At 42.6% G+C, this 17285-nt stretch overlaps 1 protein-coding gene across 1 annotated transcript; it reads left to right on the top strand.

Moving 5' to 3' along the window:
• Positions 1 to 1743: 1743 nt before the first annotated feature.
• LOC126538289 (uncharacterized) lies at positions 1744 to 13570 on the top strand. Its single transcript, XM_072287657.1, has 6 exons — positions 1744 to 1890; positions 3275 to 3400; positions 6489 to 6650; positions 8196 to 8397; positions 8891 to 8976; positions 13280 to 13570. The coding sequence occupies exons 1-6, from the start codon at positions 1744 to 1746 to the stop codon at positions 13568 to 13570; spliced, it is 1014 nt and encodes a 337-aa protein (XP_072143758.1).
• The last annotated feature ends 3715 nt before the right edge of the window (positions 13571 to 17285 follow it).

Raw genomic sequence — 17285 nt, 5'->3', positions numbered from 1 at the left:
GATCTCGTAGAGCTGTCTGATGGAACGGCAGAAACGCTTCACGACACGGTATTGAAGACGTTGGACAAGCACGGCCTATCGATCAAGAACTGTCTCGGACTCTGCACCGATGGTGCAAATGCCATGTGCGGCAAACACAATTCTCTGTTCAGTCGTCTTAGTGAGGACAACAAAGACTTGATTCTGATCAAATGCTCTTGCCACAGCCTGGACCTTGTGGCATCCAAGTCGATGGAGGCGATTCCTTCTGCGGTTGAGCACTTAGTGCGAGAAACCTACAACTACTTTGCACACAGCAGCTGCCGGCAAGATGCTTATAAGAGACTGTATGCCAGTATGACAGTGGAAGATGAAAGTGCAAATCCACCGCCCAAGATTCTGTCGCTTTCGCAGACGAGATGGCTTGCTATTGCAGACTCTATAGAAAGAATTTTGGCGCAGTACCAGTCTCTCGAAGAGTTTTTTGAGAAAGCAGAAGATCGCAGCTACAACGTGCGCATTTTACGAGAGATGTATCGAGACAGAAAAAATTATGTTTACCTCGTGTTTCTTGCCTCAGTTCTCCGTAACGTTAGGCGAGTGAACAAAATGTTCCAAACAAACACAACTGACCCACTGGTTGTCTTCCAAGAGCTAGAAAATTTGTATTTGGAAATTCTTAGGCGGATTTTGAATCCATCAGTTTTGAGGCACAACACAACGGCAAGTCTGCTGTCGCTAGACCTGGCAAAAATGAAGTCGATTTTCCTGCAACCAGAGGTAGTGGACCTAGGTGACGTCTTCAGAGAGAAGATTTCACTAGTCCCTATTGAAGACCAACGGGCCGTGAGGGAGCGCTGTTTCCAATTCTTGAGGCAAATGGCGATGGGACTGCAGCAGCGACTTCCAAATGCCTCCTCTGCACTTCGAAGACTGTGTGCCATAAATCCCGATGGCATAGAAAGTGCTAAGAGCCGTGAATGCATAATGAAGCTACCGCTGCATTTTTTTGGATGTTCCTCAATCGAACTGGAGTCTGAAATACGCCAGCTGCAGAGTGTTAGCGGTGCACTTGATCGCGCATCATGTTTGACTTTCTGGCACGCAGCGGCATCGTACAAGGACCCTTGCGGCGAATGCCCTTTTCAACACCTGGCGCAAGGAGCACTGAAAATTTTGACCCTTCCAATTTCTAACGCTGATGCAGAGCGCGTGTTCTCTTGCGTGAACTTGACGAAAACAGAGATCCGTAACAAAATGAAGCTGGACTTGCTCATGGCGATTCTGCGAATCAAATTTGGGCTACGACTTCAAGAAAGAACAGCATCATCGTTTGACGTTCCTGCTGAGTTGTTGAATAGAATGTGCCAAAATTACTCCGGCATGAACACTATCTACTCTAGATAAACTACGCGGACTGAACTTTTATTTATTTGCAACGTACCTGATGCTTGAAGGCCAAGCAAGAGAACCAAATTTCCTTGCTCTTTATTTACTCTGTGTTCTTGTGTTGATTCAAAATGATATTATTTATTGTTCATTAATAAAAGTTGCTTATAATAATGGTACTTTTCTACTTGGCTACAAATTTGGCGCCAAGACCAGGTGGCGTGGCTACTTTTGGCTACTTTTAGCCTCAGTTCTGGCTCTTTTTGAAAAATTCCCAACGGCAACCCTGCTCACTGCGTAGTTCTCTTGCTGCGTCGGTTTGACTGCCTGTTGTTTGCAAGTTGCAGCGGCATTGTGTATGTAAATTTGCTTACAATGCCCCGCTGCCTAGTTAGTGTGCCCCACCTTGGTGCGGCAAGGACATATATCCTTGCGGATAGCAACCTCAACGCGCTCAAAGAAGCAATTTGCGCGTGCCCGGTTCTCGGCGGCAAAGTGGACCTGACGTCGAGCTCGCTTCAGGCAAGTGCTCGTGTTCCCTTGTTTGATTCTAACTGCACCTGCTAAGGTAGCGTTATGCGGAAGTACTGACGATTATGATGAGGGAGGCTCTTCGCGACATGTTTGAATCCGAGTAGTGTTTACATCGCTAAATGTAGTGTATCGTGTAGCAATAAACTGTAAGTATAATACTCGTTCGCGCTACATAATTCTCGCACGGGCGCGGTAGCGCTGCAGAACTCGCGGTGCGCCTTTTTCGTTGCGGGGTGCTTTTCTCGTCGCGACGGTAGATGGCATTTTTACAGCGAAGCCGCGTATCGCCAAACTCGTCATGTGCTTTTGTGCAACGGCGACCAGAGCGGGCGTACGCAACGCAAACGAGTTAGTGTTAGCGTTTTTGCGTAGTTTGCGGGAAACATGGCGGCGGTCTCGGCTGCCCGCTTCGAATTGAATTTGGCGTTTCTTTAGTAAAATGCACTTCGTTCGTAGCAAATGACTGTGTAACCGGCTTTCGCTTAGTCTCAGGCCGCTTCGACGACAGAGTATTATGGATAACCTCGTGGTGTTTTCGATATCGCTTCTCGTTTCGAACGAGTCGAAGCCTAACGAAAGAAACGTTACAGATGTCAGCGCCACCTATCGCTGCAGGCGCGAAATAGCCGCAACGACGGCAAATGGCCTCTGAGATCCGAAAATATCGCCGGCCAACTAATATTGTAGAAAACGTGCGCTGCTTAGCGTACGCTATGTTATAGCGTATAGCGTACGCTAAACTAAAACTGTCTGTTGTTGTCCATGTCTCTTGTGTCGCCGCTTAGTTTTCGACTCTCCCAAAATTTGCCTTGTCGCCTGGAGGTGCTGCTTATACGTAGCGCGACTAATCAGTCAGGCGCCCTCAGACCGTCCACGCTTGCCCTTTGCCATACTGCTGCTCCCCTTGCTCAGTCGTGGCGCGCGCGCGCGTGCAGCACTGCACCACTGTCCGCCATATACATGGAATTACTTTTGCAGTGGCTGTGAAGCATAGCAGAAAAAGAAATAGCGTTGTGCATTTCAGCAACTAAAGGCCAAAACATTTGTGTGAGCTGCACGTTAGCGCACCCAAAGGTGTGATGCGTGTCATGCCCTGTACGAGCGTCTCAGTTACTGTGCCGATTCATTTTAAGTGCTTTGTGGAGGATCGCTCACCAAGCAAATGCTTATTAGTGCATTTCGCTCATATAACAGCAAATCCAGGGGCACATTACTAGACTGATTTCTAATCCGAAAACAACAGTCCGCTGTTGGACCTTTACAGTGGTTTGCTGCACATGAAGAAATGGAGGCAGTTTACAGACTTGTCATGCATAGAGATTCCTCAGGTTTCTGCACGATATAAAACCCAGTTGTGCTTTACCGCTTTCAGATGCTGGACAAGACGTTCGATGAGTATGTGGATCTCTCTCCTGAGGACACTATTCCAGACTTATCGAAAATTTTATTGCGCCCACAAGTGGACAGTGAGCAGCACTGTGCGTCAACATCGTCTGAGGTATTTGCATTTGGTAGTCGTGTGTTCTGCAAATTCACAGCTTAGTTAGGAATTCATGTGTCGGCTATTTATTTGAACAGTGGAGCTGTTTAAGCCGAGCGTTTCACATGCGAACAAAAACCTAGCACAGCGTTGCCGATTCCGCTAAACTGAGCTTAATCCATTTGGGGCTTGGTTATGCAGTTGGTTCATTTGTAAGCCCAGGTAAGGTAATGGTAATTATTTCAATCATAATTAAGCAATTTATAATCGATAGTCAAACAATACCCCATCGATACCTAATCGATAATCGATCAATCAATTTGGGCAGAACTTTCTGTAGTTCGCCGGTAAGCATGGCAATGCATAGTGTAGGCCAATCGATATCTAAACGATACCTAATAGATAATTTATCAATAATCCGTCAATTCCAGAAAAATTGCTTGGTAGTACCCCGGTAAGCAGGGCAATGCATCGTATAGGCCAATCGATAGCCACTCAATACCCAATCTATACCTAATCGATAATTGTGAGCTAGGTTCCCATCAGCTCCACTGTCTCTTTAGCATTGCGCCTGCAGTGCAAGGTGCAAACTATGCTATTTTCTTTTCTTGCAGCACATTGCAGCAAGCAGTATGGTGGCCAGTGGCAGCGAAGATCATGAAAATGGCCTTGGAATTTCCTTCGATCTGTAAGTGTGTTTGAGTGTCACATTAGAATTTTAGGTAGTCTCACAGGGTCGCAGAATATTGGTTTCACCCATAATCATGTTTTAAAGAGAGATTTATTGAATGGAAAGGCAGAGAAGTCGGCCTAATACATGTCTGTACGCTAGTACTCTGCACTTGGGAGGGGGGAGAACAAAGATTGCTAAGAAAACCAAAGCACCTTATAGAAAGATGGTTGAACACGAAGCTTTCTCTCATCTGAATTGAAGTACAAAGCCAATGACCACGTAACGAAACCAGTGCTGAGCCACCCGATGCAATGCATATGTGATTTGATTGCTTGTTTACGATGGTAGTCACTGGCGTTTGGCTGTGTTCACCTGGTTGTGAACCTTGGGATCAGCGCTGCCATGACGTCTAGCTTCTGTTTCAATGCGCATGCTCGATTGGATCGAAACGGCGGCGCCATTGTCAGTAACACTTATAGCTCACTGGTATGTTCGCGGCTCCCACGTTTATATTGTCCGCAGTGGCAAAGAAAATTGCTGCACCTGAAATTCTGCACATCATACGCGCTGCAGTTGTGGCAGTAAATTTTATGAATTCGCATCATATTGAACTTTGTTGCAGGTGTGACTGTATCACTGAGATTCTGTTGAGACTTAACTCCTCTTTCCTCATAATAACTACGACGGGCTTTCTCGGAGTTAGAATGTTTATTAAAGTCGAAGTACCATAAGTATTCCAAAACACAACACGCTTTGTATATCCTTGGCTAGTATTGTTGTAGAGTCGAGGCGCAGTTGATTGTAACTTTCCCAAACAAAAGCACGAGAATGTTCATTGCTGTCCTTATACTCATATCAGTGCCTCCTAATGCCAGTGCTGTACTAGGTCAGGAACCTTAACAATAATATTGGTGCTGGGCTTGGTTGGCACTAACATCATGCTGTTTAGAATAATCTTATGCAATAGAAGAGCTAACATTAGTTTTTTTTTTCTGTGTTTACCTGTAGCTGACGTAGGGCACTGATATTTTTGTTACTGTAGCAATGTCTTGAAAACTGAGCTCTGAATGGCAGCTTTCTTGTAGGCCTTCACGCTCAGAGGATGATGGGCACACTTTCGTGCTGCCAAGCCTTGGCAATCTTCATGACAGTATTAGCACTGGTGGCCCGATTTCGTCCGCAGCGTTTCGAAAAATTGTGGGCATGCTGTTCACAGAAATGAAGATCACACTGTAAGTAAATTACCCCTTATTTTTGATGGCTGTGGGGTTAGAAATGCCTGCTGAAGTATAAGGTCAATCAGTACGAAATTTCGCAAAATTCATGCTACCACACTTAGTGTGTAGAAATGTGACCACCAGGTTTTCTGAATTTCTTGCGATTCTTTGGGAGAATAAGTGAAACAAAACGTTAATAATTGAAAATCGTGTACTTCGAAAAGCCACACAATTAATAAAATTGCCATAATCTCATAATTAAAAAAGGAAATTCGCTGGCTAATTTGAGCTGGAAGCACGCACATTCTGCACAAGTTAAAAGATGTACGCTGCAAAAACCTGCCGATTCGGAAAGTTTTGTGTGGTCAGACAGGCTTTGAATTTGTTTCACTGCATTAGATTTCATTTATAAATTCATTTAATCTGCAGACCTTGGAACAACAAAAATTTACTTGTTCTCCTTAAAGGCATTTGCAGCTTCTCAGTGTGTTAGGGGCAAAGCCATAATCTCGCTCAATGTGGACAACAACAATCTTAATATTGCGAATATTTTTCAGGTTCCCAACTCGTAATTTCTATTCAAGGGTGACCTCACTTTTGCTTGAGAAATACCCGCAGCTGAAGGACGTAGTAGGAAGTGGAGCTGTAAGTAAATTGTTATATTACTGGGGACCGCCAGCTGTGGGGATTCTAGGCAGTGTGATTCTGGGCACATCTATTATCGTACAAATCCTTTAGTGTGCAAATTGATCGAGGCTGGCAGAGATGGCAATATTCCCATACACTGCAAATGTAATAACTGTAGACAGAAGCTTCACCAGACGTGCATTTTAATATTAAGGGAAAATGCCTAGGGAAACCTATGCAGCTTTACCTACACGAGGGGAGAGACTTGCGTCAGCACGCCTTCGATCACGCTCGTAAAGAAACTGCCCTGCCTGAAATGTTAAGTTCTTTTCTCTCAGAAATTGTCTGTCCTTTTTGTTTTTTGGGGTGTCTTTAATCTTTCCATTCTTGACAGAACTTATTGCACATGCTAATAAAACCACTTTGAATTGGTAGTAGTCAGCATGTTTCTTTCTCATTTGTGTTGTTTGCACTGCTTTGCCTTTTCCTTGTTTAATGCACACTAAAAATTTCATTTCGCCCTTTCCTTTACTGTAAGCGACCTCTGAATTTGAGCACAATATTATTTTATTGTTCATGCAACTCTCAGGACTCCTGGAAGGTAGCCTTGCGCTACAGATTCAAGAATCGGCGAAGGGTTCTTCCGTGCGATGGTCGCCTGGGCGAGAACCGTGCGAAGTTTGGGTCACGCAGGAAGGACACTGAAGAAACAGCCATGGTGGAGCTCCAGCGGCACAAAGTGCAAAAGATGGTGAGGGGCATTCCGTAGTCAAATACAATGTTTTGATTTGTTTATCTAGGATGATGTGTAGCAAGCTAATGGCGAGCGTAATATTTTCATTTGCTAATGCTTTCAAATATTTTAAATTTTTTCACTGAATAGAAGCGCTCCGAATTTAATCCTATTTAGTGCTCTCTGGTTTTGAGGTGGCATTAAAGAATTTTGGATGCATAATTTAATTTATGCTGGCGAAATATTTATCGAATCAATTTAGCTAGGCAAAACTAAAAACCATAAGTCATAAAGACCAATGGCAACATAATGCGAGGGGACAGTTGAAGCGCTTTTGGGGTACTAACAAAGTTGTTTGGTGCTCAACCGCAGTCCTTTGTGGGTTTGTTCCTTGTCTAGCAGGTGGGAACAAGGCCATATGTTAATCTATACAATTAGCTATATAGTTGTGTGTTGGTGTAAAAATATCACATGAGAAGGATAGTGAATGGGGCCATTAGCTTTTGACAATACCTCTTGAACATTACTGCAATGTTTCCTTGCATAGGGCAGGTGTATGTATGCCGCAATCAGCTGTATTGGTGTTGCTTTCCCCAGGATGTTCCTATCTCTACAATAGCCGGAGAAGACGAAACAAGTTTTGAAATGCACACGGAGTGGCTCAGCTGTGAATCTCGCAAAGGCTCTCCTGACGAGGATCAAATCAATGAAAGGATGGCCTTGACATGTCGCCAAAGAATTTCTGACATCGCAACAAATAGTATTCATGAGGCGAAGAGGAAGTACCCATACATGATGAGCTTTGAGCGGGTAAGTAAACTTTTGCTACTATGTATGAAACAGCATTTACATTAAGTTAGCCTGCATGGTTGAAGAGGCAGCTGCATGTAAAAAGCTAGAGCTTCTGTAACTGGTTGTAAAACTAATTTTAATGCACACACATGTTCTATTGTACTGCGAAAGACTCAACTACTGCTCTCCAAATATTGCTCTGACGAAAAAGTTAGTGCATTAGCTATGCCACCAAGGCTATACTGGTGCCACAGACGCATGGCCATCAAAGGTACACCACAAGGCAATGAAAGTCGTTCAACGCTTCTATCAAGACACTGACATTTGTAATGACTGACTGAACTACATTGTGTGTGTACATAGGGGTTATGCGTGTGCAGTGCTTATGTGTGAAAAATACTAGAGAACTGTGTTGAAGATATAACCTGTGAACTTAGCGAAAGCAAGACTTTCCCTTTTTTTTAACTTTTTGTATTAAGTGAAAAGGAATAGCGGTCGCCAAGACATAGTGACAACTCCTCGATTCATTTCTATTATATTTCAATAGAAGAAGCTTAATTAATGAGCACCATGAATTGGTTTTCTTTTCTGTGTAACTAGAAATTTTCAGTTTCAAGTTCAGCTTCAGAAAAAAGTGCCATTTCTATTTTGTAAGGTCAGAGTACTCACTTTGTTTACATCTGTCGTCTGCCCAATCTACAATGTAAATGCTGTGCTTGTAGATACCATGGTAAAAATAACTGCTATGTATTTGCTGGGTTTTTGTTGTAGTGCACTTTGTACACATCTTTTTTTTTTCAGTTTTGCAGTGACTTCGCTAGACTAACTAAGATTGACCCTTCACCTTGCATTGCAAAAGGGATCAACAAAATTGTGAAAATGGCAGAAATGAAACGCATCCCTTGCGAAGCAAGTGTAATGGCATCACTTGAACAGGCTCGTGAGATGTCACCGGAGAGGCTGCGAACACGACGTGAGTACTGTTACAAAGGCTTAATCGGCAGCTTTTAGACCTACACTCCGCGACAAATTATTTTTGCAGGATCTCTTCTAATAGGCATAACATTACAGTACATCTGTGTTTCACGATTTGGTTCTTTGAAGACGGTTCTTGAGGTTTTCAACTCATGTCTGGTCTTAAACTGAAATTCTTTAATGGTACGTTGTTTGGTGTGTAGAATGGAAATAAACTGGCGTAGTGTTGCACAGTTGCATGCCTAGATCAAGAATATTCTGGGCCATGGCAGGCACTATACAGTATTGGAATACCCATGGGGAAGGTCTTCAAGGTGCAGTGGACATAAATAAGGGGATGTTACCCTAGCACCAGTGTCCAGTTGCTTTTAGGGACAGAAAATCACGGCGCAAATATTTTGCAAAACCAACCTTTGTCACAGATTTAGGGAATTTTAGGAAGATACTAAAAAGTGCATTAAAGTGTTTGCTATAAACCTTTCGCTTTGCAGACATCCTAACAGTTGCAGCACTTCGGATACTGTCTTTCAATGTCAAGGAAGTTAATGGTCTGTCATCTTTGTTTGTGCAAGAGGAGGTAAGTTTCTTGCGAGTTTGTTCTGGTACAATGCATCATTAGTACCCATGAGCTTTGCCTAAAACTGGTCAGCAATGCACGGTGCTTTACTGTGATAGTTCTACATTGAACACGGGAAGCATAATATCAACAAATGTCTGGACCCATCCAAAAAGGAATAAACGACTTTTAATTGGCCGACTTGAATTCCTGTAAAGACAAGTTCTCATTCTGCGTAGTCAGGCCCACGTGATCTCTGAAAAAACTTTATTTTTCAAGGACATAACTGCAATGCAATAACTCGTAAATAATGTTTTACAGCATGGCAGGCTAAATAATAATGCATGCATCATGCATGCATGCGCACAATGCAAAAATGAAAGACGCATCCCAATGGTGAACATATGGCCGACATACACTCTAAGGTGCATCTTGAGGCTGAAGAAAAGTCTTACTTTGATCTGTACTAAAAAACTGAATCATCGCTCACGCAGTTATTGCATCTTTTCCTCATATGCTACGCTTCCAGGAGTTTACTTGTGATCTTTGCTTTCACCTAGAATGTTAGCACTGCAACAGTACAGCGCACAATTCTTGCAACATCTGCAGCGCTCACCCGTGTGCACATTTTAGTTATAAAGCTAAACATCTACAGAAGTCTGCCTCGTCTATTAAAGAAATCGTGAATAAAGGACGACTCTCCAGCCAAGATTTGTTCTAATTTAAAACTGACGCAACGTTTTGAGGCCAATTTGGCCTATTCAGGAGGACAGTTCGGAAAGGCACCACACATACATATCATTCTTGAGCGGTCTTGCGTTGTCCTTTCCACCATTGCCGTTTCCACCTTCCCGGTTTAGGTCTCTGTTGTGCTCACCGGTGTTTTTGAACGTCGTGCAGTTGCACGCTTGGAAGTGCTCCGGTCGATCGCTTCAGGTTTCTTTGCGTGGCTTGTATTTACCACAATTCTGGATAGAACCTCCTCGTGTGGTTAGCTTTAGTGCCAATGACACTGGTGCCGTCGAAGTTGATGCGATGGTCATGCTTCTCACGATGTCCTGCGAGGGCGTTGCGCTCCGCATTGAAACTGCCTACATTGTTTTTGTGCTGCTGAATTCTTTCTGGGAAGTTCTTCGTCTCGCCAATGTAGGAGGTGTAGCACTCAGCACAATGCACCTGGTAAATTAATCGTGGGAGCTTCTCTTTTCGAGGCCGATCTTTTGGTCGGGGTATGAGCCGCTCAGGCGTTGATGTGGGGCGGTTTATGCGCTACACGGATACCCTCCTTCCCCAGCACTCGTGCTAGCTGTTCTCTTACACCATAAATATACGTGACGGAGATGCGAAGGGATGGCTGGGGGGAGGCAGTATTACCGACGGTTCGTGTAGGAATGTTTGAGGAGTATGGGGGGGGGGAGGGGCGTTAGGTCAGGTTGGCGCAACACATGGCGAATGAAGCTCCTTTTGTAGCCATTGTTCAAGAGGTCCATGATAATCGCTTTCTCATATATTTTTCTGTCCTCTCTTGAAATACAGATGGTCTTCGCAGTTGTGTCGCGACTACCAATGTTGTATTGTGGGATCTCGAGTGGTTTGACTGCAGATATCTGGCGGTGTGTGTAGGCTTTCGATATACAAAAAAAAACTCAGCTTCCACATATTTCACTAGCACATCAAGGAAACGGTGTTGTTTTTTACGTCATGCCATTCGCTGAACCCAGTGCGACCAACCAGTGCTAACATGTCAGCCTATGGTCCTTGGAGAAGTAAACTTCCACTTGCGGTTTTGGCTGTTGGCTACCTTGCTTAAGTTACGTTACTTTTTTAATGATAGAAATTCCTTCCACAACCATAGCTCGAAGCATTACCATTGCGCATTAATTACTGGTTAAACTGTTCACGCGAACAAGAACGGCAATATGTGGACTCTTAGTGACTTGAAAAAGTCTATTTCATTCGTCAAAAATTATATTCACCAAAAAAATTAAACGTGTTTGATAACAACCACCAGATAAGTTAGTCAAATAAAAAAAATGCCAAAGGTCCAACTCTCTAGATATATGGTTACTATTTGAGGACTGCTGCTGTCTGGTAAGGGGCGTCGTAAAACTTTGCCATATGGTGCACCTGTGATAGTTCCAAAAACTGTACGGAGATCACATTCTACAGCTAGTGGTTGAGGCGAGCAGTTCCCAACCAGTGGTGCGCAAGTTTAAATCAAAGCATTGGACCTGATGCAGCCATGTCTTCTGTGGGCAAGAAAATTGTCTGTTTAATTTGCATTTGCTTGCGTTTTTACTGTTTATAAGCAGTATTTGTTTTTCACGAAATGTGTATACATATGTTAAGCATTTGTTGGTTATTCTCTTGTGTATTTGCTACCTAGCAACATATAGCATATCAATAAGCATGGTAGATAAATACCACATACGGACAGTGGCTGTACTACTTATTGTGTAGGCTGCTCCCCCCAATTTTGGGAGCCAATAATATAAAAGCAATCTTAATTATATTTCAAACAAAGTAGTAAAGGAATAAGTAAAGCAAGTACTCTAAAAGCATAAAGGTGTTCTCAGGGAGCTGCCACCTACTATACACTGAATGCATGGTATGTTGCGTCTTCAGACTTTATGCGCTTAACGTTACTGGCGTTTTGAATGTGAATGGACTGAAGACTATTTCATTACAAGGGTGGTGATGACCTGGGCCCGAGCAAGCTTAACATTACTGGAATTTTGAATGTCAATGGGCTAAAGAGAGACTTCATTTACAAGTGTGGTGATGAGCAGAGCCCGAGCAGCTGCGAAGTATTAGCAGCAAAGAACCTGGAATATGTCTTGCAATTGGTACCAGAGTGAGGTTTATTTGAAGAAAGGTGGAGAGGTCGGCTTCAGCGTTAGTTTGCACTGGCCTCCTACTCTACACTGGGGAAGGGGGGAGAGAAAAAGAGCGATGAATGATAAGATAAGAAGGTGCATATACCTGTATACATGTCCATCACGTTGAGGTCATACTAGAGTCGTGCGTCGAGTCCAATGGCTTGAAGGAAAGCTATAGTCACTCCAGTGACCACAGCTGTGCTGTTGGTGTCAGGTCAAGGACCTGATACAATATCTTAAGATATTGGTCTTTTAGTCACTCGTTGAATAGTAGGAATAAGGCTCTGCCATTCTCGCACGTACGCTAGGCATGAGCAAAATATGTGCCCAAGTGTTTCTGGCGGTTGGGAGTGATCACAGTTGGGACCAATGTCACTGCAGCTGATATGTGTATAGCACTTGGTGAGTGCAACACCAAGACAAATGCGGTGCATATTTTCTTACAAATGATGCATTAGATATTAGTATCCATTATCACCCAGTATTATTGGCCTACGAACGCTGAATAATTTATAATTGAATTCTTAATGTTTCTGTTTTGATTTCATCCTAACAATGTCTGTGATTTGTAGTTGGTGTTTAGGTCACGTGAGACAAGGAAAAAGCTGCAATATAACTGCTGATACATAATTTGAGGTCTATAGCTCTTAAAACATCTTTGATTGTTGTACTGAATTGAAACTATATCAGTGATTATATTGTCGTTTTTTTTTTCGCGTCTCGCGTGACGTCGTCACTGCACCTCATAACCATCGTTAGATTGATGAAATTGAAATATAAGAAAATAAATTCAAATAATTATTTGGCGGTTGTTGGCGAATACCCATATGGCCAACCATTTATTATATATACCACATCATTTAAAAGAAGAAAGCACGCGACTAAAGTCTCTATAGTCCTTTAAAAATGGAACTGGAAATGCCACTTTCAAATATGGGCCAATCCCCTCCTTCCTAAATTGCAAGAAGTGCGGCCCATACCTTCATCTATGTGCCAGATAGTTTCCAGTGTTGTCACCTGAAGTATTACCCACGCAATTTTTGCTTCTGCCTTGTAATGCACTCACTTTTCTTGTGAAATTGGAATCTTAAAATGGCATGCACAAAACAGCTGGCTAGAGAAGCGCTCTGTTTTAGTTTTCATCAATGTTTAAGTTAAGTGCAAATTCGCCTGAACAAATTCTGTGTACAGCTTTATTATAAAGCGGCCATCTCATGAAGTGGGGGCAATTCTGGGCGTTGTCCCAAAATTTGCGTCGGGCATAAACCAAAATTGTATGCATAAATGTCAGACTAGCCATTTGTATTGTTAACAATGTTTGTATTGCATTGGAATGATGTATAACCTGCAGAAAGCTTCATAAAGGGTGACTAAGTATGAAGAGGTGACAGTTTACTATTCATGGTCTATTGGTGATTATGCAATATTTTTTCTTGCCATTACAGGACCCAAGCGTTCCTGCAACCCCTTGCATCGTATATTCTGGAGCAGACGTTGTAGAGGCTGACCTTCTCCACATCAAGGTGGACCGCGAAAAGTTGTTTGCGGTGAAAAATGGGGAGGAGGGGCTGGCGGCTGTCTTATCTGCTTACTGGCTTTTCAATATCCAGTACGACCGCAAGCTGTTCAACACTCTTGTCGTGTTGGAGCGCCTTTTCCTTGGGCTCACATTGAGTTCCCCTAGAGTAGTGGCTACAAAGTTCTTGAATAAAGTCACCAAAAGTGAGCCATGTTGAATGTGCTGTTGGCTGTCTTGTCTTGGCCGTAACAATATTGAAGTGGTAACAAACTTTCGATAACAAAGTGGTAACTTTTGATAACAAACAAAATTTAAACCTAGCCAACTTTCTCCGTTGAGCCAGTGGAGGCAAATCAAGTAACCGAAGCATTTCGAAAACAGTCAATGCGATAAAACCGGGAAAGAATGAACCTTTCAGATTTTTTCTGTATCTTCTTAATGCGATTTATTAATCCTGATTGAAACGGATCCCAAATGACACTACTATAACGTCAGTCTGGTGTAAGTTAAATACGCAAGTAGTTTGATGGGTGTGATTGCTAGCTTTAATTTTCGGTGAAGGAAGCATAACTTTTTTTTTTTTTGCAGCTCCACAAATTCTGTTTACGTGTGATTTCCAACTTAAGTCTTTCGAAATTGTTAAACCTAGGTATTTTATCATTTCGGCTTCAGTTAGAATCGTTGAGTTCATCTCATAATTACACTCAATAACATGCTCTGTTTTGTTTGTAACTCTGACCATGACTGATTTAGATTCATTATTTTCATTTTGCTTTTTATGGCCCAGACGTCTACAGCTTTAGGAGCTTGACTAAGTGACACCTGATTGTTTTGGTTATTGATTTCGCGATATAATAGTCGCCTGCATATAACAGGATGGTGATGTCGTTATTTATGTGATGAGCAAAATCATTTATGCAAACTAGAAAAAAAGTCCTAAAACGGATCCTTGTGAGACGCCTGAGGTTATGTTTAATTGGTTAGATTTGTTACCATTTATAAATCAGCGTATTGTGTCCGATCTGCAAGATATGAGCGGATCCACATAACATCATAATTTATATTCATTTCCATCAGTAAATTATTTCGTTATGTACAACCAGATCGAAAGCCTTCGAGTAATCTGAAAATATATATAGCGTCGACCTGCTTTCTATTGTTCAGTTGTATTGTTCTATTCTATTTCTATTGTTCATATGAATTCGTGTTGCTATAATTATTGATGTTCTTAATATATTTCCTTTGATTCCAAAACTATCCCGCACTCTCGTATATATAAAAACACACCTGTGCCACGCATGTCTCAAATGGGCAAAAGATCAGGTGCTGTGTAGTGTATATTATTTGCATTTGTTGCGAGGGAAACATACGACTGTTGCCGTTCAACAGTCGTATATTTCCTTGGAAAGCAATGGTTCCCATGCATTGCTTTCCTGATTAAATTTTTCATTTTGCATGGCATGCATGCGTGCTGGTATATGGTCCTTGGATTGATGTTGTGCATTGTGGTCCAAAAATAGGTACAGCTATGGAACAATTATGCAATGTGTGACTAGTGGCATCCATGGGTGGGAAAGATGCATATTTTTGCACTATATATATATATATATATATATATATATATATATATATATATATATATATATATATATATATATATACACTATTTTGTCCAAATATCAGTTGCTAGCATGCGGCCTGCACATGGCATTGTTTTTGGAGTAGAGCATTCTATGTTTGTGGACACATTTGCTGTCGTGCATCAATCCTCGGCTTTTGCTGCTCGGGTGAATCAATGTAGAAGCACCCTTCCAGCACCCATTTCATAGGGTGTTACAGTAAAATAGCACCCGTTAATAAGGGTGCGACCACTACACCCTTCAAAATTTTATGCTGTGCACCCTTCCTTAAGGGTGGTAGCCTCTGCACCCTTTCCTAGCACCCTTTTTTAAGCACCCAATAGTTGGCAAAGGGTGTTCGTCTGGGGACAAGCTAATTTACACCCTTATGGGTGAGAAATTGTTTAGTGTGTACTCTAGAGCCAGCGTATCTACAATATTCGTCATGCAAATGACATTGACTCAAAGCTGGCAATAATAATGGCCATGATATAGCTCAAAACTGGTCCTACGCTGGTATTAATAATGGCAACGATATGGCCCAACACTGGTCCTACGCTGGCAGCACAATGGCTGCTGAATTGGCATAAGATTGGTCCAATCTTCGCTTTAACTCTGGGCCAGCATTCGATTGGGTTGCACTTTGCCAATATGCCAACTTTGGTTGAAGATTGGTACCAATTACTGCCAAGATTGGGCCATACTTCGACCATTGCTGGTGTGCTGCTTGGGATGGGGAGTGCTTAATGTCTGCTCCACCTCCGCGGCGGGTCGGCCCGGCATTGCGCTATCTTCTGGATCGGCCCACGTACGGGGAGTTTTTTGCTTACAACGACACGAAAATTTCCTTGGACGGTAGAGGTATACAGCTTCGCTGTAAAATGTTATTTGCTCTAGTAGCGTGGCGATGTCAAAATTACTGCTACATTAATTTCATACACGGAAATATTTCCAAAGCATTCGACAAGTTGTTGACTTCGTATAGCGAATAACGCGGTTTTTTTTTTTTTTTCCCTATAAGATGGGTTTAGCTATCCACATCTACCGCTCATGAAAGCAGCTCGTTATCTGAGTTATTGAAAGAAGAGTTGTATATTTTGTGCATGCTTGTAGCGCTTTACCATTTCTGAGCACTTATTGCAGTTAGATTTGTTTGGTACGTGATCAATTACACGTTGGGGGATAACTCCCAGGCGAAAGCTACATCAGACGCACGGATGTCTTTATAGACGCACTGAACGGGGCAATGAGGCAGCAAGAAGCTTTTTTTTTTCTTCTTCCAGCCGCTCGAAACTGGAATAGAACAAAACTATTCATTGAGAAGTATAGTGTTTATTCAGCAGAAAAATGTAAATTATGCCGATAAAAAAATTATTGCCGATACATTCCACTGGTACGCATGTTCGATTTCACCGATTTCATAGCATATTCTCGTATTTGGACCATTTGTTGCCGTAAAAATTTCAGTACTTGCTATGTCGTACTTTTGTTATTTACAAAAGTCAATGTAGTATATTTTAATTAAAAGTAATTTATTGGTGCCATGCAAATGCTGTTAAAGACCCATGCACGACAACAAACCCATGCGGGGAACTAACACTTGGCATCCCAACCGTCTTTAATTCTTGCTTCTTTTCTGCCTGAGCAAATTTCCCATGACACAAGAATGTACGTTTTGTCGGTTATTGATGAGTAATTTATCAATGCAGCCTAGTATAGTTATCATAGGCGTATTTACCGGGGGAAGGGGGTGTCAAAGGGGGAACTTCTACCATTCCCACTGTCAGAAAGGGGGGCATTGTAACCCATTGGCCACCCTTCCTTACACAGACCACACCAACACCCACACCCACGGAAACACACTTTTGAAAGCAGGCGTTGTCGGCTGCACGCAGCCAAGTCCAACACAACCACAGCAGAAGCCGATTTTTCTTTCGGGAGAGCGTTACCCTAAGTAATCCTTTCTGTATTAAATACCCACTGCTTGGGCAGCAAGGACTGCCTTTCGGGCCTCACCACGACGCACTGTAGCAGATGGCGCGCAGCTGCCAGCATTGAATAAGTAGTTAGGCTTGCTAAAACGGCATGTAAAGAAAACAAGTTCCACCACTGTCGCCTACATATTTGTAATCGTGCTATACTCAGGCACCTTACTTTGAACCGTTGTGAAAAGGAACGAGACCGTTACGCGATCATGCATGTTTCACGTGCGTAGAATGAGCCCTTACTGCGTCACGCATGAAACAATCAGCGCTAAATTGAGCCGGACGCGCGGCGTTCAGAGAGGCCCGTCTCGGCAGTATCTTTTTGTCC

Source organism: Dermacentor andersoni, chromosome 4, assembly GCF_023375885.2.
Source record: "Dermacentor andersoni chromosome 4, qqDerAnde1_hic_scaffold, whole genome shotgun sequence".
Taxonomy (NCBI): Eukaryota; Metazoa; Arthropoda; class Arachnida; order Ixodida; family Ixodidae; genus Dermacentor; species Dermacentor andersoni.
Note: the sequence above shows the minus strand (reverse complement) of the source record. Positions and strands in the feature narration are given on the sequence as shown.

Coding starts and splice junctions, on each gene's coding strand:
- LOC126538289 (XM_072287657.1), top strand. CDS start 1,744: ATGCCCCGCTGCCTAGTTAGTGTGCCCCACCTTGGTGCGGCAAGGACA. Junction 3,401..6,488: donor GTGCGTCAACATCGTCTGAG/GTATTTGCATTT, acceptor TGCAACTCTCAG/GACTCCTGGAAGGTAGCCTT. Junction 6,651..8,195: donor GGCACAAAGTGCAAAAGATG/GTGAGGGGCATT, acceptor TTTTTGTTGTAG/TGCACTTTGTACACATCTTT.